Source organism: Clytia hemisphaerica, unplaced genomic scaffold (assembly GCF_902728285.1).
Source record: "Clytia hemisphaerica strain Z4C2 unplaced genomic scaffold, Clytia hemisphaerica genome assembly, whole genome shotgun sequence".
Classification (NCBI taxonomy): domain Eukaryota; kingdom Metazoa; phylum Cnidaria; class Hydrozoa; order Leptothecata; family Clytiidae; genus Clytia; species Clytia hemisphaerica.
The window spans coordinates 123,798-145,597 of record NW_027103585.1 but is presented as its reverse complement, the minus strand read 5'-3'; the positions used below and the strand labels follow the sequence as shown (position 1 = coordinate 145,597).

At 35.7% G+C, this 21,800-nt stretch overlaps 1 protein-coding gene and 2 long non-coding RNA genes across 3 annotated transcripts; all 3 read left to right on the top strand.

Moving 5' to 3' along the window:
• Positions 1 to 508: 508 nt before the first annotated feature.
• Positions 509 to 13,741, top strand: LOC136801339 (uncharacterized). Its single transcript, XR_010845838.1, has 3 exons — positions 509 to 692; positions 13,145 to 13,219; positions 13,465 to 13,741. It is a non-coding gene; the product is annotated as an uncharacterized lncRNA (long non-coding RNA).
• LOC136801341 (uncharacterized) lies at positions 699 to 5,071 on the top strand. Its single transcript, XR_010845839.1, has 4 exons — positions 699 to 2,913; positions 3,416 to 3,873; positions 4,172 to 4,273; positions 5,012 to 5,071. It is a non-coding gene; the product is annotated as an uncharacterized lncRNA (long non-coding RNA).
• Positions 5,482 to 10,701, top strand: LOC136801367 (uncharacterized). Its single transcript, XM_067058006.1, has 6 exons — positions 5,482 to 5,537; positions 6,234 to 6,299; positions 7,123 to 7,634; positions 8,082 to 8,866; positions 8,992 to 9,543; positions 10,012 to 10,701. Exons 1-6 carry the CDS (start codon positions 5,482 to 5,484, stop codon positions 10,393 to 10,395), a joined length of 2,355 nt encoding a protein of 784 aa, XP_066914107.1. The 3' UTR covers positions 10,396 to 10,701.
• Positions 13,742 to 21,800: the final 8,059 nt, after the last annotated feature.

The following is a 21,800-nucleotide window of genomic DNA, read 5'->3' as shown; positions in this document are numbered from 1 at the left end:
ATGGGTGGTGGTCAAAACATATTTTTAAGAAGTTGAACTACAACATTATCAGCTTATAAGCATCCTCCAAGCAAGGCCGAAAATAGGTGTTGCTTATAAAAACCCTTGTTTAACATTCGACACTCTAAAAAAAATGTTTCGTTTTCGGACAAAAGTGACGTCAGAAAAAAAGACTTCCAAATTGTGGATTTATTTTATAGATTCGGATTTTTTTACTGTCGGACTAGAAAGTGTCGGACTAGTGACATGCACCCTATCAGAAAATCAAAATTTGTCAACCCACTTTTCAAAGTCTAAATGTGTGCGCGCGCTTTTTTGGTTATGGCGCGTTGGCCATCTTGAATATTAATGAGTAACATAAGATTTCTGGGGGTCAAGAATAACTTGTAAAAATATCCTTTTTTCAACTACGTTTCAATTCATGATTTATTTTCAGAATATATAAAAGTTTAAAATAAATTCAAAATCTCTATGCACCTAGCAAAGTGTAAAGATTGTGCTAAACGTGCTAAATAATTAAAAACGACTTTGAGTTGTTCGGTTGTAACCCCCGGTTTTCATTTTCGTCTACAAATTCATAACATTGGAAAAAATTAGTCTTTCAAAATTCTGGTTGATGAAAGCAGGAAGCAAGCCAAACCAAGTTGTTGGAAGAAGACTGAAGCAAGACCTGATTTCTCCCCTAAGCCTTTGTAAGTACCAAATTTAGCTACTTTTCAGAGTTTAGCCACTTGAATATTAGAGCTGAAAATGTCCTTTTTGTCTTAGCTGGAATAGTTTTTCTGAGACTCTTTCCGTAAACTCTATAACGTTAAAGATATAGAAACGGCTAGAAGCGAGTGTGAACCGAGTAGAAGTGAGTGTGAACCGACTAGAAGCGAGTGTGAACCGAGTAGAAGTGAGTGTGAACCGACTAGAAGCGAGTGTGAACCGGCCATAAACAAATGTTAACTGAATGTTATCGAGTGTGAAGCGACTGTAACTGAATGCAAACCGGGTCTTATACGAAGAATACGGCAACCAAACTTGGTTTCGCTAAAATTACGGACGCCGAGAATTTGAGCCATTATGAATTAATCCACGAGAACATTCTCGACGCCCTTTTGCATCTTGCAACCCACGTTGGTCAGACGCCAACATGGCGCTTCAAAGAAAAAGAATAATATCTGGTGATGTCACAGACATGGACGTAATTTTACACGCTGTTAAGGAAAAGGTAACACTAGCACTGATTTATTAGCTGCTCAAAGCTTCTGCAATGTCTCGAAAATGCAGACAGATTTTTTGATTTTCTAGCAATCAAATTGCAAAAACTTTATTTATTTATTTTTACTCTAGCTTGATTATGTCATCACTGCCACTGTGGCTAACAGACAGGAGTAGGAGTTTGGAGGAGGGCAGGGTCGATTGGTGGGAAAAAATGTTATTTTAATGATTCATGATATTTTCATATCTTCTCCCACCCCTCCCTTTCTGCTTGGGAGGGGGCTCAGAACATTTTCCATACAAGGAACTAGCGTGGGTGGTTCCACCAACTTGGCGTCTTGGGAGGGAAAATTGAAAAGTTACGAGGCATGCGGTCAAATTTTTACCAACCACCATATTTGTGTACTTTACAGGCCAGACTGAATTTGAAAATTTTATAATTCTGGTCGTTTTTGATGAAAAATTTTACAGACCTTTGCAGACAAATTTTGTTTGAGAGGTTCCCGACATTCTGGGGGTTTTTGATGAAAAACTTTGGTTAATATCGACCCAAATTCTTGGTTTGAATAAGACCAAAACATGAAAATTTGAGAGTTTCCTAACTGGTCTGTAAAATACATGAAACGTAGTGCCATTGAGTTACTGTAAACGTTGTCAATACAAACTTGCTGGCAAAATTTCAGCTTTGGCTATTTGGTTTGGTTACACGTTTTTTTTTTTGTAAGGAACCTTAACTTTGCTCTGAGCCTTGAGTTCCTTATTTTTACAGAGAATTTCAGCCTCAAAGTTCCTTATCGAGTTCCTTATTTATATAGCTGCTTAGTTTGGATAACCATCTTTTACTGTTCCTTAAAACTTGTTTTCTTATTCTCAGCCTGAGCAGTTCCTTAACAATTCCTTATTTTTTGGACCATTTTCAGCCTCGAGTTCCTTATAAACGTGTTCTTTATAAAAAAAACAACGTTTATTTCGGGTAAAATACTGGTCTGTAAAGTACCAACCACACAGATACACAAATTGATTTGCTTTGTTTTTTATCTTTGAAGATGATCATAATAAAATTTTAGTGTATGGAATGCTTTTTATGATTTTTCAATTTCTTGAATTAATTTTCAGCCTTATTCAAGTTTGATTCTTACAAATAACTAGTGTGTAAAATATATTGTAGTGGAAATTCGATATTATTATTTTTTTGATTTAAGCAATAAAAGGGTCGGTCGGGCCCGTAGAACAACAAATTAAATTGGACTCACCTTAACTTAAAATTAAAAGGTCACATTTTGAATCAGAGGGGTACCACAAGTTTTGCTTTCTTTAATATATGACATGTGGGCGCTAAGTGAAATATTTTTCTTTTGAGATGACTGTTAGTAACAATTATTGGTTGCAAAATTTGTAATCTAAATTGTATTTTTTTTATATTCTTCATAGCTTTCAAAGGTACCCATTGGTCCATTATGTAAATATGTGGATAAATCAGCACTTGGGAAGTATTTCAATTATTATATTGTAAACAATGGGGAAGACTTCAACATAATCTGCACTTCAGCAAAGTCAATCGGAATACCGCAACCTAATTTAATTATTTATGAACACGACAATGAACGACATTCACCAGAATGGACAGAGTTATTTCCAAATGTTGAATGCCCACCTGCTGCGGCTAATTTGATTTTACAATATATGAGCAATCCATTAGCTCATACAGTAAGTTCATTTTTTGTTTATGTTTCCTTTTGATTTTTACCAATTTTTTAAGAACACAGAAGTTAACAGATTACATCAAGTGGATTAAATTAAATCAAAGTTTTTAAACTATTAAATCCTCTTGGTGACTTGATTAATAGTTCTTCTACTACCTTAAGGGAACTAATTTTGGCGCTTTTGGGTGTCTACAGTGAAAATGAGTTCCACGATATGCATTAGAAATCCTTGAAAACCCCTAAGAAAATGAAAGAATTTAGGCAAATATTTGGTGTCTATCGCTAAAATTAGTTCCGCAAAATGATGCCAATTTCATACCCTTACATCACGAAAATTAAGTAACACTAAAATTAGTTTCCGCAAAATTAGAAAGAACATTACCCCTGATATCAGACCAAAGTCTGAAACATGTTAGAGAATGATAAACAACTTTCTCTTTCACTGTTCAACATAACTGAACATAATGCTACTTGTTCTTAAAATTACAATGTTATTTATTTTTTAGTTCTCATACGACGAGGAACAACAATTCAATGACTTCTATGTCAGTTTTATTAGCGACACTGTTTCATGAAGACAGGGTTACTGAACATGCTAATTCGAGTTTCTGTTATTCTATCTCTTTATAACTCAAACATATTCTCAGTCCCCATCATGGTGAAACCCTCATGAAATAATTTTTATGAGTCAAAATCTCTCTGTTATTCAAACAAATTATATTTCCCCTTCAAGCTCAAATTAGCGAGATTCAACTGTATACGGTTTATTGAAATCGAAGACAATTCATTCCAATTCTTATTTAACATTTATTTAACAATGAAGTAATGTTATTCTCGCTTTAATGAAAGTTGTGGTATCTTTTTTCATTCGCTTGTATATTTGTAGTGACGAACAAGACGATTGTAGGATAATCATCAGTAAAAGTTATTACAGAACTGATCCTAACAATAACAATGACAGCAGGTATATGTCTCTCAGAAATAAAGTCTTTTCCAAGTGGATCAAAACCTGATTGAAATACTTCAATGAGGGTTTAAATTTTGTGGTTGTTGGGGCTCTAGTACTGCACAATTTTAAGATTTCATGGGGACTTAAAATTGCAGGTGTTAGTATTGCGAGACAATATTATCACAATTTTGTGGCTTTTTTACTGTCAAATTGTGTATGTCGGTTGTTGGAATATACCCTATTAGCGCTTATTTTTTCATACTTTATTTTTTTAGCCAAAATTGAGATTGAAAAACAAATTTTGACTTTTTAGCAAAAATGGTGAGGATCAATTTGAAGAATTATATATACCAACACAAAGTGAGTTTCAGACTTGTGATTTGCAGCAGCTGTTTTCGTCATTTCCTGATGGAGGGTATGTGTTCCTTCTTACTGCCTATTTGTAGGGTACTTAAACTGATGAGATGTTTTGTGTCTTCTCAACCCTTTCTCAAATGGTAACATAACTGTGGTTCAGTTTCTGACAGCTAGCTTTAATCACAACAAACAGTTTAAGGACAATTCCTATAATATCAGGGTTCGAATTTTAGTTTTACAAGTGAATTTTAGTTTTATTGACCCAAAAAGATTTCCCAGCTGTCCCAGCTAAAAAATAAAGCAAAAACACCTACTTATAGTAACTTCTTTATTCACTCGTTCATCTATTGCTTTATATTAAAAAGTTTTTATTTTGTTCACTCGTTTATATATTACTTTCTAAACTCCCTAGTTTGCTACGGTACCTTTTTCCTGCTTTATTATCTTGCTAGTGTGGAACTTAATTCATTCGCTTATCTATTGTTTTATAAAGAAGCTCGTTGGCTTCTAATATACCTTCTATTGCTTTATAATCTCACTAGTTTATAACATGGTCAGATTATTGGGCATCCAGTGTTACAATTTCTCTCCATGTTCTAAAGTTTAGTAAATTTTCATCTTGAATTGCAGAATCTCACTAGTTAGTTAAAACTAAGCAGTACTATACTCTGCCTGTCTCTTAGAGCACAATCATGGTTGGCAGGGCAATACACTATGATAGGAATATCAGGCTAGTTCTTTTAAAGAGAAGCTGGTCATCATTATCTTTAATATTTATCTGGTCTTTTTTATTCAGTGTTAATTCAAATACAAACACTACTAACGAAGTTACAATGGAACAAAGGACAACAGAAAGGTAAAATATCCCTCATTTTTAAAAACAGTAGACAGACTGGAAGACCAGGAAAATTTGGTTTTTTGATCAACATTTGTCTATTGTACAAAATAATTCTTATCTGAAGTAACTTATGTAGATTAATTTTCAAATGTCCCCCGTGCCTATTATGAAAATTTTTCATTCCCTCTTCAGTTTTTCTGATTTTCAAATAAGTTTGGTAACATGGATGACTTTCATAGTTTCATAGAACCATCCACATAGTTGCCTTTGGGAGCAGGGAAAAACTTGAGTTTTAGGAGGCAAAAAGGATTCAAGATAACAGGTGGGGAGTTTAAGGACCGTTATTGACCCTTGATGAATGTTTTCGATAACTTTTTCATCAAGAAAATTTCACGATAAGAGTATAAATTTTCTGAAAGCCTATTTAAATGGGACGAGATGGAGTTTTTACAAGCTCTTATTTGATTTGGTTGGTCGTTAACCAGTAAGAAAACAATTTTGTTACTTTTTCTAAAGAACGCATCATTTTTATTACTTCAGATGCCCGGGGGGGGTACTACCCTTGTCGACCGACGGGGGTGCTCCGCTGAGGTTCGAAAAATGGACCCTACGTGGGACTCGAAATTTGCAAAAAAGTGACCCTGAATGGGACTGAAATTCCAAAATTTTCTCAAATTTTCTACTTTTTTCCCAAATTTTCCAAAAAAAGGCACCCTACGAGGGACTGATTTTTCTGTTTTGGTGTTTTTGCGACCCTACCTGGGACTCGTGGAGGTTAAAAAAGGTACCCTGACCAGCGGAGCATCCCCGTAACCCATCTTGCCCTAGTACCCCCCCCCCCGGGTTCAGATGACCAATTATTAAACTATCTTATAAAAACTCCATCTCATCTGATTTAAATCCCAGTTTTGTTTACTATAGAGATTAACTCAAAAGTAAGCAGGAAGAGTGTATCTTTTATATAAATCATAAGATCTCAAAAACTATAAACAAATATTTTTGATTTCAGAATATCCTAGAGAATCTAGTCATTTTAAGGATAAAGACAATCCTTAGATAGTGTCAGGATCTTATTTTTTGGTGGGACCTGGACCCCCCTCTGCGCACTATAGACAAATTATAAATGTAGCTCAATCAAATGGAAGAAGAAGAAACTATTTTATATTAATTTTTCATTTAGTTCCGAGATCCAAATACCTAAAGAAACCGAATCACTTTTACAAACCAATCCAAAGAAACCTGCAAGGTAAGCAATTGAGCAATACCAATAACTTTATCTACAAAAGTACACAGAACTTCTTCTTTTATCTTCAGAACATTTACCATTTTGTCTTAAGTTTAGTTCAAGAAACATTGAATGGAATGAAAAAACTTGCTTTTATTTTCTGAGTCAAATTTTGTTCAGTGTCCTTTTATAATCAAAAAGAGTATCCTATGTAAATGAGATAATGACACTTGTACCTGTTGCCAGTTGGAGGAGTTCTGTGGGTTCCCCAGGTTAGTATCAATTCCAAATTGGTGGATGGTGTCTTCTACTTTTAAATCTTGAAAAGTCATGTTTTTGGGCCCGGGGGGGGGGGGTACTTAGGCAAAATGGGTGCCGGGTATGTGCGAGCCATAAGGGTACCTTTTTTGATGCCTCAAAAGTCTCTGAAAGGGGTACAAATTCGTAAGTTAGTCTCTGAAAGGGTCCCAAAATCGCAAATATCAAAAAATTTTCTCTCAAAGGGTCACAATTTCAAGAAATTTTGACCAAAATTTGGTAAAAATCAAACCAAAATTTGGAAAAAATCTACCAAAATTTAGGAAAAAGTCTCTCAAAGGGTCCTAAAATCATCAAGATTTTGTCTCTCAAAGGGTCGGTTTTCGGTTTTCGGCTCGGACATACCCGTCATCTCGCAAACCTAGTACCCCCCCCCCGGGTTTTGGGCCCTGGGCTGGTATCTTGGACCCTGACCCCTGAACAAACGCAAAATGGCAAAAGAGTACTGGACAATGATCTTAAATAATCCCACTCAGATTTACATCGAAAGATCATGCTAATTTTCAATTTGTTTAAAAATCTTTAGTGACGATGACTTTGAAAAATCTGAGTTCATACTGAATCTCCTTGTAAACAAGCCGGAAGATTTTGAGCTAGACCAACCACCAACCATGGACACCATGGTCGATAACTTGGTATGTACATTTAACCGAAAGAGAATAACTCTGGACAGTGTGAAAGCTGATGGGAACGGTGCATACAGTCGAAAAGGCGGAGTGAAGAAATGCTTCTTTTACAACGGTGTGAAATGTACAGAAGCACACAAAGAAGGAAATGATATCTTTTTCATCAATGTTCGTTCAGGTGAAAACCAAACATGGAAAAAGGAGAATGTTGACAAAGAATCTATTTTCTACATCAAACGATACTATCGCTACAACAAGCTCAATGATTTTAATCAACTAATTGTTGAGGTCCAGCTTTACAACTTTCAGTGGCTTGATCATTACTTTGTATTATATCGAAAGAATAAAGGTTCACCCGACTTTGACAAAATCAAAATGGGAAGACATGGTAATGCAACCAATCCTCATGCTGGTAAGTATAGAAGTTGAATTTTGCCAGTGTCCTACAAACTCCCGGTCCTGTTGTTAATTTTGTCAATTTATGACATGCCTTACTTTACCCAAGGAAAACCTAAAATTTTTGATTCTCCCTTTCGTCAAAATTTTTTGGTGTACAAAAAAAATTCAAAATATTGTTTAAAAATACTCAAAAAAAAATTAATGAAAATCTAAAATAAATCCAAATTTAACTTTGGTAGAAAATTTGAAATTTGACCCTGACACCCCCTGTATAGTACACAATAGAGTATGGTCAATAGGGTAAATTTTGCTGTTTTGCCTAAATTCACATTTTAGAGGCTTCAAGACAAAGTGCCATCTAGGACTCTTTCAAAGAAAGTAAGCATCCCCCTTGAGAACACTTTGAGCCTTTTCTTGTAAAGAAACAAAGATGATATATTTTCCTAAATTTTCTTTATAGGGCCTTATTTTCGAAAAGACCCAGAAGTTTTGAAGAGTGTTGATCAGAATCTGAAGGCTGGTATGTCCCCTGAACAGGTGTACATAAAAACTAACAAAACCGCAACCAACCCAAACTCTATTGTTAATCTTCAAACAGTTCACAACAGAAGCTACCAACTGAAGCAGACTGACCGCGATACCCATGCACATGAGGTTGAGATTCTAATTGGCCTTGCAAAGGACAAGAATAGCTTGGTTCAATCAGTCAGGTTTCAAGAAGACCGGTACACAGCTGTGCTACATTCTCCGATAATGATCAATGATATCTATCGGTTTTGTGTCGAGGGTAATGGTCATTTCAATGTCGATACAACGTTCAGTATTCTTCCAGGATTATGGCTCACTGACACGTCTTATCAGCATTTGGGCCTTGTGAAAAGTGATGGTAAACACCCAGAGTTCCCAGGTCCCATGATGCTCCACTTTCGGAAAGACACAGAAGAATTTCGCTACTTTGCAATGGAAATCGCTCTACAAAAACCAGAACTGATCAATGGGCTAAAGAAAGTTGGTCATGACCTCGATAAGGCAACTGCACAAGGATTTAAAGACATTTTTCGATTGTCTGATGCATTATGGTGTACACAACATCTAGAAGGAAGGACATCTGAGAAATTGAAGAAGATGAATGTGTCTCTCCAGAATCAAAACAAAATGATGGCAGACTTGTATGGTACACAGGAAGGTGTGGTAGTACAGGAAGGCTTGGCTGATGCAGTCGATGAGCCCGATTTTGATGCAAAGGTTAGTTTCTTTCAACGTGTTAATTATTATTGGAGTTATCTGAATTTAATTTCTCAAACTTGAAGATTTCATTCCATGAAAATTGAAAACGGCTTATGAAAGATAATCATTTTGATCTTTTTTAGCTTGCTAGCCTTAAAGATGTATGGCATGAACATACGCCCTGGTTTCACGACTGGTTTGTCAAATATCAAATGGATACCTTCAAATCTTGCTTGATTCTGTCTGCTCGAGACTTCCTCAACATCAAAGATAGATACTTCAACAACTGCCTGGAAAACCTTCACAGACAGCAAAAAAAGAAGCTACGAGACGAGCTAGGAAGTATCAAAACAAGAGATTTGAGAAAAATACTGCATGTCATCGATAAGTGGGTTTCGGAAAATTATCACCAAGAACTTGCCTTGGCAATCAGAGGCCATGGAAAGTTCCGCCTTCATGAAGGATACAAGCACTTGTCAATCGACCCAAAAACATGGCATCGAATGCTTCCAGAGTCCAGAGACAGCAAAATCATCGAATTTACGAAATTCGTACCTAAACCCAGTCAAACATACCAAAAGCCTGTGACTGCTGGAAAAAAAGGTACCAAATCTCAAAAGAGAAGAGTCGACCAAGGCGAACCAGAGTTGTTTGTAAATCGATTAAAGGTGAAGAAAACGGCAAACAATTGGGAGGTATGTTTTTTTAAATTCTTTAATTCAAAGCTCAAACTGTGAACTGAAGAGGGGGGATTGAAAATTTTCCTTAAAAAGGTGGTATCCCTTTGGATGGGGGATTGACATGAAGTCTTCTTTCTTGTGTAATTTTCTTTTTTTTTGTATTTTCAATGGGGACATTTGCTCAATTTACAATGCATTTCCTATTTTCAAGGCAATTTTAGTCTGGTATTTGTAGTATTTGAAGAGTGTTATGCAGTCAAAACCATGCAAAATAAGTAATGCTTATGTAATGCTTCTGTAATTACTTATGTTTTACATCTGTGTGGGATTTTTATCTAGACGATCCTAGAGGTAATCACGCTGTCATCAAAACAGAAAGTCATTAGGAATAGGTACGAGGTTGGTTGAAAACTCAAATTATCATTCAAGATGGATATGGGAAATAATTGAAGTTAACGTTACTCCATTTTCGTCTAATTTCAGGTGGAAGAGATGGAAAACAATGAAAACGCCACTGGCTTTGATCCAGACCGTGAACTTTCGTCCGGGTTCTATTTAGTTTCACGAGAAGATAAGAAAAATTGCCCCAGCACAGTCTCAAGATGTGAGTTATGCAGACGAAAGTTTGATAAAATCGACACAGTGCTGGTGAAAACGTCAGGTGAGCGAACCTTCTTGAATAAGAAAGGAGAGCAAGTCAGGATGGATTTTGCTAACGTTTATTTGCACTACATGACGTCTTGTTTGACGAAGTATGACAAATCTTTCACGTTCGGAAAAATATTAGTATTGAAGGATACTCAGAAATGGGTGTCTAAGAAACACCTTGCACTGATTGTAAAAAAGGGATGCATTTTACAAAGTTAATTTAACGATTATGAAGCAGTTTGTTACAAGTTTTGACCGTTCATTTGTTTATCGACTTTTAATCAGAATCTTACCTTTATTGGTACCTTATCTATGCATACTTATCGGGCCTCGGTGTACCGTAATATTTTTAATATAACGCGTATCCTGTTTTTTGGTGAAGAATCGTATTTAACTTTACTCCATTTATTTACGTGTGGCTGTAATTCCAAGTAAATGATCGTCTTCTAATTATATTACGCGTAGTTAAACCTTGGACACGAAAACTTAGACCTATAGCAATATTTTCGAAAGAGGGATGATACAATGGGCTTATAATAATTTTATTGGACTGGCATCTTTATTTTTCCCTGTCCAATAGAATTTTATAAGCCCATTGTATCATCCCTCTTTCGGAAATAGGTCTAAGCTTCATGATTTTTAGGTTAACATTTTTGCGTGTAATAAGGCCTATAAAGTTAAAAAATTGTTTCTTATGTTTTATACTGCTGTTATCTTTTACGTTTTCTTTTATGCCATATATATTAATATATAGTTTTTATCATTGAGTCAAACATATTTTAGAGATTTTAGCGTGAAAAGTGTATATATTGATGTTAATAGCCTTTATTTGTCCGTTCAAGATCTTACTTGATAAACATTTTTACCTTTTTGTTAATTAGGTTTTATCACTTTTGTTATATTGATTACTCAGATTTTTAACGAACATTATCTTCCAGAAAAACGAAAATTTATTAAAATGAATTCAAGAGATCAAGCTTTATTCTAGAACAACTCCCCTAGGAAATATTAGATTTGCCTTACATTAATATGTTATAATGTAAAAATGAGATTTTTTCTGCAAATGACCGTGGACAAGAAATCCTTCTCGACGTAGTAACAAACCCTACTATGGGTTCTTCCAGAAAAAAATTTTACATTTGGGTTGGAGGATATAACAATTTTCAGCGATTTACCCCCCCCCCCCCGGACAACGAGTTTTAAAAACATCTAAACTGAATACCATAACTGTAAGGCTGTTTCAACTTTATAAGCATATCGTAAGTTTAGCTGAGGCTGGCCTAAATTTCTATTGGTCTATAACAACAAATCTATTGGTTTCAAGCCAAATTCCCACTCTAGTTATGCTTACAAATAAGAAACGTGTACAAGCTTTTACTTTACAAGATAGTAAAAAAACGATCGGTTAATTTGAGGCCTCAAGCCTTAGCAACTTGGTTGCTTAATTTTCTATCAGTTGTTTCCATAAAGGGTCAAGATGAACATTTCACAAGAATTTATGTCATTGGATTGGTCGTTAACTATTCAAACAAAAACTTTCATTATATTTTTCTAAAGAACGCGTTATCTCTATTGTTTTGAACAACCAATTATGTGAGCATCTTATAAAAACTTCTTCACAACTGGTTTTTCGTTCTTATGTCCTCACACTTTGCCTCCAAAACCACGACTAACGCAGAAAACTTCGTCATCTCGAGTGCCATTTACTCACTTCCACTCAGTTATAACCGTTTCACACCCAGTTACCAGTCCTTTACAGCCATTTAACACCCACTTAACATGCGGTATCATCCGTTTACCAGTCAGTTGCATGTGCTTCACAGGCAGTTACAATCAGTTTCATATGTTTAACGTTATAGAATATACGGACTCTTTCACATGCTTTCTTTGGCACTTTTTCAGCAGTCTGTCACTTTTTTCTGAGAGATGCCTCTGGCAATATCACATTAATGCCTTTCAGGCGACTGTGACTAGATATTTTCTTTCTATGATTGTTGTTTCTAGTGCATGTATTGCAACAATAAATACTGTATTTCTAAAATTCTAAAGAAACAGACCTAGACATGTTTTACGAGACTTTTGTAAAGTTTATTCAAATTAAATAAATAGATATAGAAACAGGTTCAATGGAAACTTGAATAGCTGTCCTTTATTGGGGGGGGTTTGTACTTTTACGGTGTGACGGGGGTTGGCCATTTTTAAGTCGAAAAAAAAGAAGGGAAAACGGTATTTTAAAATTAGACGGTGACAGTATTTGGCCTTATTTTTTGTAATTAGTCGGTATTTGAACTTGTACAAACCGGTGTGACGGTGTTATTATTTTTTTCAATTTTCGAGATTCCGGGATTCAGCAAAAATTTAGACGTGAAAACGGTATTTCGAACCCCTACAAACCCCCCCCCTTTATTTGCACTTGATATGTTGCATTCGGGATGTGATTTTCAGCAGTTTTCTAACATTTTTGTGGAAATTCCATGCAGTCCAATTGAGGCCAAGAAGGGAACAACTAAACTAGGAACTAAACCTTGAAAAAAAAAAGAATTTTTCCTTCCAACCTACCCATCTTCAAAATCTAGGGTTTGGGGATTGACAAACCAACCTTGTTAAGTCCAGCCTGGTCCATTTGTTATGAAAGGGTTGTGCTCCATATATTTTTTCAAGATTTACAGAACAGCACAAAGAAGTATGAAATCTACATATTGCATCAAATTGTCTCTTGAAAATTGTAATTAAAACAAATTAGCTAAACTAAAGTGAGAATGAATTAAATTTTTGGTTGTTTTGGTTTTTTCATAATGATAGAAATAATTGTTCTCTGATTACACAAAATGTTAGGCATTTTAAATGGGATGGATAAAAGAATAAAAAAGTTTCAGCTTTAAATGCTTTTAGCTTTTTTACAGCTGGGATTACATAATTCTTTAATTCAAGCTGGTGTGTAAATATGCTTCACTCTTCCTCACCTCAGGTCACAATGTTCGACAATGTGTTGATGTGAACATGGATAAAATCATTGTCATTGTTCTGCAATAAATTTTATATTGTGAGTATGTATTTTTTTCAAATTTCTTTTGTATTCAACACAATTAAAATCAGAGAGTATCCTAATTAGTTTAACTAATCAGATCATTACAAGCTGAATTCGTACTAGAAACTTTTCTCCTTCAGGCATCAGGGAGATGCAAGCAACAACTTGACTGCTGGTATCATGTACCAAAGTAGATAGTTTCTAAGTTTTCTGGCAGACTTGATGAATTAAATGTTTTTGTATTTTCTTATTTTGTTCAGGAGAGATGGTCCAATCAAAGTGTTGTAGGATGCAGTGATTTTCAATATCGATTAAATCGACATATGAATTTATCCCAGCCATTATTCAAATGATTGCTGCATACCAATTTTTATAGCTATATAGTGGAAGCTGACTTTTGAACAATTATCAAATGAATTTGATGTAAACTTGGTTTTGCTTGTGCTTCATGTTTTTATCCAAGTTTCTTCTTTGGAATATATACAGTTTAGCATTATTTTTAGTTTTTCATTTAATTTGAAATCAATGGAAATCAGATTATCTTGGTAAGAGTTTTTTATATATTTATTATTTATTTCATAGTTTTTTAGATCATCAAGATTATTCATCATTATACTCTAAAGCTTTTTAAGAGTGTCCAGGCAAGATTAACAATGATTTTTTTTTTGCAACCTTAGAGTTTTCTAAACACTTTAGAAAAAAATAACCCTCAATATATGAAGTTAAAATCTTGTTTATGGTAGCTGAATTTGATTTCTCAAGCTTTCTTCCTCACCATTTTTAATTCTTTCAAATTATTATTTGTGATTAGATTAATTTTTTTATAAGAATCGCAAGACTCAAATATTTGCAAACTTTTAAAAATCATGCTGAGCCTCAAAATATTTTTCAGTTAGAATTTATTTGTCTTCCATTTATAAAATAAACAAGGCTTAAAATTATTCTTGGGCTTTTGAAATTTGAAATTATTAGTTCTTGTTTCCTTCCTCTTTTTCTCACGTTTGAGACAATACTTGGTAGTTGAATAGAGAAAATTTTGACGATTAAATGAAAGATATTCCAAAAATTGAAAAAATTTGAGGCTTTCCCGGATTTATGTAATTCTTATGAAAACTGTGTACTTTAGATTTTATTTCCATATCACATGCATGATTAAGTGGCTTTATCGATGTAAAAGCATATAATTATGAAATATTTTATTAGTCAAAAGAAAAAACGGACAGAGAAAAAAACGCAAGAGAGACTTTCAAAGAGAATATGCAAGAAATGTGGTCACGTCTCACCGACGCCCTCTAAAATGCGGGCGGGCGTGCCAAAAAAACCCCGAAATTAACCCGAAAATCAATACTATGCGTGTTACATTTTTCAAATCTTCCAATTTTTTGCAACTTTTCGAACCATTCGAACGTTCTACGGACAAACTCACTAAATTAACTTTACATTTACGAATCTGTTTTTAACTATGGTAAGTCCAACCAAGTATAGGAAATCGGGAAACAGGCGGGAAAGTCACTAATCGGCAAATCGGGTTTCCCCCCGACAACAAGAAAGTAAACAAAACATTTTTGTCAACAAAACCAAAAACCTGGAAACTTTTGGCTGTTGACGACATTGATTGGTTTGTTGGGTTTGACTTGCTTTGACTAGAAGATTTGCTTTAAAATTATCAGCAACATTAAAAGTACTCCTGTTTTCTATCCTGGTGTTTTTTCTATCTAACAAACTGGCAAATGTCAAGGCAGAATATTCAAAATGGCTAGCTCCAGCATCACTTTTTTGTTAATTTATAGAGAATTGTTTGTGACTTGCCTGCTTGCATTACAGCTGTCAAAAACAGTTAAACAGAACAGATATATCTAGGAACTATGATGGTTCAGTTTTGTACCTCATTCTTCAAATTTTGAAACTGTAGCTACCTGTTCACTGATTGCTTTGTTTGAGCGAAGACTGGAAGATTTGATTTTCCTAAATTCACGATTCTTCAGGGAATGGCATGGGAACAGTCACAGCTGGTAAAGACAGCTTACTCAAGTGGATGGAAGAAACAAGGGAATAACGACTTGATGATCAAGTACGATATATTAATCACGTAATAAATACGTGTGTGCAGCGCAGGTGGTGTGAGTGCTGTATATGCATAGCGTACATTCATCATATGCTTGATAAGTTTATATGTTATGATATCTGGATATGATTATTATTGATGTTTGACGAACGGTAACTGACAGCTGGACGGACGACAACTGACAGCCTGATGGACAATGAAAGTGCATCAAATGAGATTTGTTTGCTTCAATATAAACTTGTTAAATGGATAATTCTTGGATCTTTTTCTTCTCTAAAATCTGTATATTACCGTCTAACTTGGGACGATTGGTCAAATCATGGGACTGTTGACAATCTGGCCTGCACTCCACCAAGTTTATCAATCTTACTTTCTGTCATAACATGTCACGATAACTTTCACTGATAACGCGCCCTTTTTAACTTTTTTGTTTTCATTCAAAATGACTGGACGCTGATTGGAGAATTAGAGAACGCCCGTCGCCTAACCGCTTATCGCCTGATGGGATTAACCAATAACAAGCGTGTAACTTGCCGCCCGTGCAAGTGACATCAAACGCTGTCGTTTTGCCACTACTTTGTTCTTCTTCGTTCCAGACACTGGCATGTATTCCACTACGGATTTTCTTCATATTTTGATTTAAAAGCCTACTTGGTGCAAAAAAGAAATCGTGTATTTTTTGATACGCCGTTCATTAACTCAAATCGAAATGGAGGCCGAATTGCCGTCCCATATTTTGTCAGATAGTCCCAAGTTAGAGCAGTTGACGGTATAAATGATTTGTGCTGTGCCAGAAAAAACTCTTCATTGGGCTTCATTAGGATTTTTCCAGGGACCAGAGTGGTGGGTATGTCCAAGCCAAAAATTTAAAATTGACCCTGTGAGAGACAGAATTTTGCACAAACCTGACACACCCAATTTACCTTTAAAGTAACAACCATCCCAGTTCTTGAAAAAATATCAAAAAGCGTCATACCCAGGCCTAGGGGTCGATTTGTCCAGAGGTAAAATTATGGATTATTTCAACAAAAGAAATAGATTTACAAGTTGTTTGATAAGCGCGACGCTTTTCCTTTTTCTATAGTTCGAATGCCACATAAAGATAGCAACATGCCTGAATCCATTTTTTATTCTTCGTTTGTTGGTGAACTTCTCAGGATTGCTCGATCAACGTTACTTTTCGAGGACCTGAAAGTTAAAGCTAAAGTTTTCATTGAAAGAATGCGCCGTCAGGGTGCTGATAACGCAAAGCTAGATTGCAGTCTTCGTAGGGTGATTGTCCGTCATATTTCAGAATTTGCAAGATTTCAACTTTCTCAAGATTCAGTCGTTCGCCAGCTTTTGCGGTGAGCGGTCACGGGTGTACGGGGCTTCGAACCGGGTTCTAGTCCGACTTTTTTTAAATTCTCATTCTTTTCCCACTCTTTCCATCTTCTTCTTTGAACTGTAAAATGTGTGTGAGAGCCACAGGGTTGGATAGTGGCGATCCAATCCCAGTTCCTTCCCATCTAGTATGCTTTCTACAACGTTGTGGCAGAAACGTGTCAAAGGTGTGGCAACTTTGTCTAGTAGAAAGTACACTTCTTTTTTCATTGTTATTTTAGTTTCTTCGGCTGGTTCCGTGGAGTTTAAGTTTTAGTTTATTTTATATTTGCGCGCGTTTCATACTTTCACTAAACACATCTTTTTGCATCTTTTTATCTGTGGTGGTGTCTAGCTAACACTGCTTGGCCTACCTACACAACCCTATTTCCATCATATAGGAGGATATTTTCACAAATGGCCGAAATCCTGTGTAGGTACAGGGAGGAACTGAGGAACAGATAATGTGTTTTCTTTAAAAAAAAAATTTTTTGACTCATATTGAATTACTTCTTTCCATCTTAACTCATATTGAGTCGCTTTCTTCCTGGTAGTCACTTTAGATCACTAGTTTTGCATTGATGGATGTCTATGTCATCATTTTTTTTCCTTTTCAATTCCAACCTGATTGATTTTCTGTGAATGTTCATTCTAGATTTTTGTTGTATTTATATTGTCTTTTTGTTTTGTGAGTTTTGTCTTTATTGTTTCCATTTTAAGTAGTTGAAGGTTTTATACTTCTTGACTATATATGTTTGACAAGAGAGACGCCTTTCCCTTTTTCATTGTGAGAATGCCACATAAAGATAGTAATTTACCATCAATCATCTTTTACAGCTCTATATATTCTGAGGTCCTACGCATTGCTAGATGCACTCTTCTTTTTGAAGATGTTCTGCCCAGAATTTCAGAACTTTTCAAGCGCATGCTCAATCAGGGAGCTGAAAGATCTTTCTTGCGAAAACAAATAGTAAAGTGTTTTGATAGATTTCCAGAGACTTTTATGAAATTCGGAGAATCTTTAAATGGTTTTTTAGCGCAACTGCATTTTTGAAAAATTGAAACATTTTTTTTTTTTTTAAATTTTTTTATTATGTATTGTATGTTAGTTTTCTCAGTCATTTCTTTTTCGTTCTTTCCCGTACAGACGGCTGCACGGACTTTAGGTGTCGAACCGGGTTCTGGGCCTACTTTTTAAAAAATTTGTGTTTTTTGTCGTTTGTCTTGTTCTTGTTCTTGTTCTTGTCTGTTGTTTACCCTTTTTTGTTTCTTTGTATTTGTGTGGGAGTTTTTGTTTATTTTTCTATGTTTGTTAGTTTGTTTGGACTGCGGGTCGGTTCAGGGTTATGCAATCTGGGGGAGGCTGAGTGTTGGACGTCCATAAAACATGTTTAAAGCCGCTGCACCTGTCGCAAGTCAGGGACTCCAGATTGCATTGGTTGGGTTTTTGAGTGGGTTTTGGTGTTTGTGTTTTTCTGCTTGGCTTTTTAAACTTTATGTCTATTGGTTTGTTGGTTCTTTTTCGCATAAAATTCTCATTTCTTGACAGGATGTTTGATTGGTTTGATTTATATATTTAGAAAAATTCAAAAAAATGGAAAAAAACGTATAATTATAAAAATATTAGTGCCTTTTTATGTTTCATCTTTATTTTATTTCGTATTTTCAACACTTTCTCTCCTTGAGGTCAGATCTCTGATCTTCACCATATATATATTTTATAATAATCTTCGACTTTTCTGGGTTTTTGAACTTATGAATTTTTTTAGGATATATGGAATTTATGGAAATTTCTAGGACTTGCTAGATTTTAGATTAAGTTGTGTCAATAAATTTTGAGAAATTTTAGGACTCTTGGGGATTTTTCGGATTTTTCTAAGACCTTTTGGTTTTACAGTCTCGTTTATTTAAACCGGTAATTTTGTTGAGACCTTGCTGTTCTCATTTTTTATCTCATTTTTATTTCTATGATTCATATGAGTTTCAATAAGATAATAAATCAATAAGTACTTTATTTGATTACAATTTTATTGTTTACCACATGCTTGAGCTACTCATATTTTCTTCCAAAACTCTTAGTTGAGCCTAGGATGTTTTTATTTTTTCTATACCAAAGAATCGTTATGATGTTCTTATTTTAGATCGAAATTTTAAGATACTTGAGGCTATCTTTGTCCCATTAATTGTATTTATTTAATTTTTATAATAAAAAAGCATACAATTTTTGCTTATTTCACCTCAATTGTTATTTTTTTGTAAGAACTGTGTTTAAAGTTGTTTTTATACCCTGGCCATTTGAGCCTCGACTCTCATAAAATCGTTCTTATAAAGAAATTTGTCATTCTATCTTGTATTCCATCAGGATTTACCAAGTTCTTCATCAATTAGGTCTTAGAGTAAACATTCTGACATTTGGTGTAGTTAACACGTTTCCTTTCCATTAAAATTCACCAACATTAACATTTGATGATTTTATAACCAATCAGCCGGCTAATATTCCACTATTATGGCACAAAGCTCGTCTTGGTAACAACACAATGTAATGTCAGTGTGTGTCATGGGATGGCGCCGGGACTCTCCAGGTCCCTATTCGTCATTATGGCTGGAAAGTGATTCCAACTCGCTCTTGCTTTTTTAAGTTGGAAATGAAATGCTGGAGAGAAGTTCTTCAGGACATTATTATATATAATGATGACAATTCTGGAGTAACAAATAAGAGCTGTAAATTCATGTCATGTAAATTTTGAATGGGGACACGAATGGTTCGATTTTGTGTCCTATTCTTACCCATCCGATGGAAAACTTATTGACGATGAGTCGATTTGCAAAGCAAACAGTGGAAATGATTCCATCATTACAAACAGAGTCAAATCGATTTAGCAGGTTTAGATAAGAATCGATGTCTTCCATGTAGTGAGAATATTGTGCGATGGTTTCGTCGGACATTGTATTCAATCTCTCTTCTTCTTGTCTCCTTCCTGGCATATCTGGATGATTGTTAAAGTATAAAATTCTTTCCATCGGTAGTTGGTCGACCAAACACCATCTTCGATCAGACTCTACTCTACTGAGAGCTGTGTAAGTCGTTCCGAGTGAGAGGGCTTCCATGAAAATCTTTTCTTGGAGTTTTACTCTCATATGAGTTGCTGCTTTACCTTCACCGACAGTCATTCCCTGACTTTTTGCTATAGGAATGCTATAAGCGGCAATTAACGGCAGACAAGTACGAGTGCAAGAGTCGTGGACATCGCAGATTGTTTTCATTGGAACGACTGGAACCCATTTGGGGTGACCTTCTAACCAAACAGGTCCTCTGTAACTATCGAAGTTAACAATAACAGCATCTGGCATGGAAGGTGGCTGGATTCCATCCGGATAAAGGATTGCAATAACCGTACCAATGGCTCCATTGTTTAGACCAAAAGTGGTTAAGGGCCCTTGGTTCTTGGTGAGCATGACAGGGCAACCCACAGCAATAAAAGAAATGCCTGGTATCTGACCCATTTGTTTTTCACCAGTAGTTTTATGACATCTACCTCTTCCTTCTGTACAAGGAATCGTGGCAACTGGAACACCCAAACCGGCAAGTTTTTCTCGGTTTTCATCAAATACTTCTTGCCATGTTTCATTAAGGGTTATAACACGTCCATTATTGAATTCATCCTTTTCTTCTTGTGACATATTCTTCTCGTGCTTTGCGTTGATATCCAGCCAATCTTGTTGAGTTATATTACCGGATCGAATTCGTAACAATCTTTCGAGTAGAGATTTTTGATCGGGTTTTTGACGCATTGTTTGATCCAAAAGAATGCATTGGGTGAAATTACGATATATGCCATGGCCCTTTAAATTTTCTGGTGTTGCGTTCTTTGATGGATGGATATGTAAATCTTTACCTTCTATTGGACCAAGTTGCCCAAGATCGCCAAAGAAGTTAACGACTGGAATATTCCCAAAATCGTGATCGAAATCCCCGGTGGCTTCCATCATTCTCTGGTTACACCACGCCAGCAACCTTGGAGAATACATGGATCGTTCATCCATATTCAATGTGTGCAAGCCATGACTCTGAGTTTCTTTGCTAAAACCGATCACTTCGTGTAGCTTATCCAACTTCTTACTGTTCATTGGCCGATCTGTCATGTTGAGGGTACTTCTTTCTTTACGAGAGACAAAGGGGATAGGAGTGGTACTGTGGAGAGTTCTTCCATCTGGAATCAAAGTAGATGCTGCACCAGTTGGAGCAATATTGAGTGTTGATCCGTTTCGTCTGAATAAACGCCTGGTAATGTATGTAATGGCATTTATTGTGAAGGTCTTCCCAGTTCCGCCATAGCACTGTACAAGGAGGCGTAAGGGCTCTGAGCTGTTTTCATCGGAGGCGACATCTAAAAGCTTTTCCAAGTTGATTGCTATGACGAGTCTTTGTTTCGGATTGGCCCATAAGAGATTGACGTCTGGGAGATTGAGGTTGTTAAGGTGAGTGTTGATACTCTCTTCTGCTTCCTTATCCTTGTCTTTTAACCAAGTTTTGGTGTTTTCAGGCCATTCATCAGATCCAAAACAGTCTTTGGCATAAGCGTTCCAATCAAATCCTGGCCCACCATTAAAGAGGTTTGCTTCGCCAATGATGGAATCAAAATTTACATTGTTGTTAAGTCGGGTATGAAGCAACAATGATTCTCCAAGTCTAAGGTCATTGAATCTTGGGATGACTCTTGAGATTCCTGTGACAGCTGTTCCGATGGTGGTTGACTGAGTTGTACATCACGATTTTCATCAACTTCATCCGCATTAACATTTCTGTTTCTTCGCAGATCTCTCTCTTCTTTCTTGTCGTATTTTTTCTTTGACAAAGCAATTATTTCCTTCAAGAATTCAGGGTAGTCAGGATCATCATTGAGGAAAGCGGCGAGGGCATCCGAAAACTGTTCATCTTGATCTTTTAAATCCTCTGGTGTTTCCCACGTGCCTTTTGAATAAATGATTAACTGGGCTTTGCAACAGTCTTCAGACAGCGGCCAAATTGGTTTGACAGCTGTACCAGTGAATAGGGGAACATGGTCACGTCCACATCGAACTTTACATCTGCATGTTTTGACCCAATCATAGAGAGTAATCTCAGGGTCTTCTTCGCGACGCTTTTCACTTAGAGTGTTTCCAGAGTAG

Bases quoted from the DNA above. Each gene is read 5' to 3' on its own strand.
- LOC136801367 (XM_067058006.1), top strand. From the start codon at position 5,482: ATGGGACGAGATGGAGTTTTTACAAGCTCTTATTTGATTTGGTTGGTC. The intron at 5,538-6,233 runs GTAAGAAAACAA...TTTTTCATTTAG, and splicing joins ATTTGGTTGGTCGTTAACCA to TTCCGAGATCCAAATACCTA. The intron at 6,300-7,122 runs GTAAGCAATTGA...AAAAATCTTTAG, and splicing joins AATCCAAAGAAACCTGCAAG to TGACGATGACTTTGAAAAAT.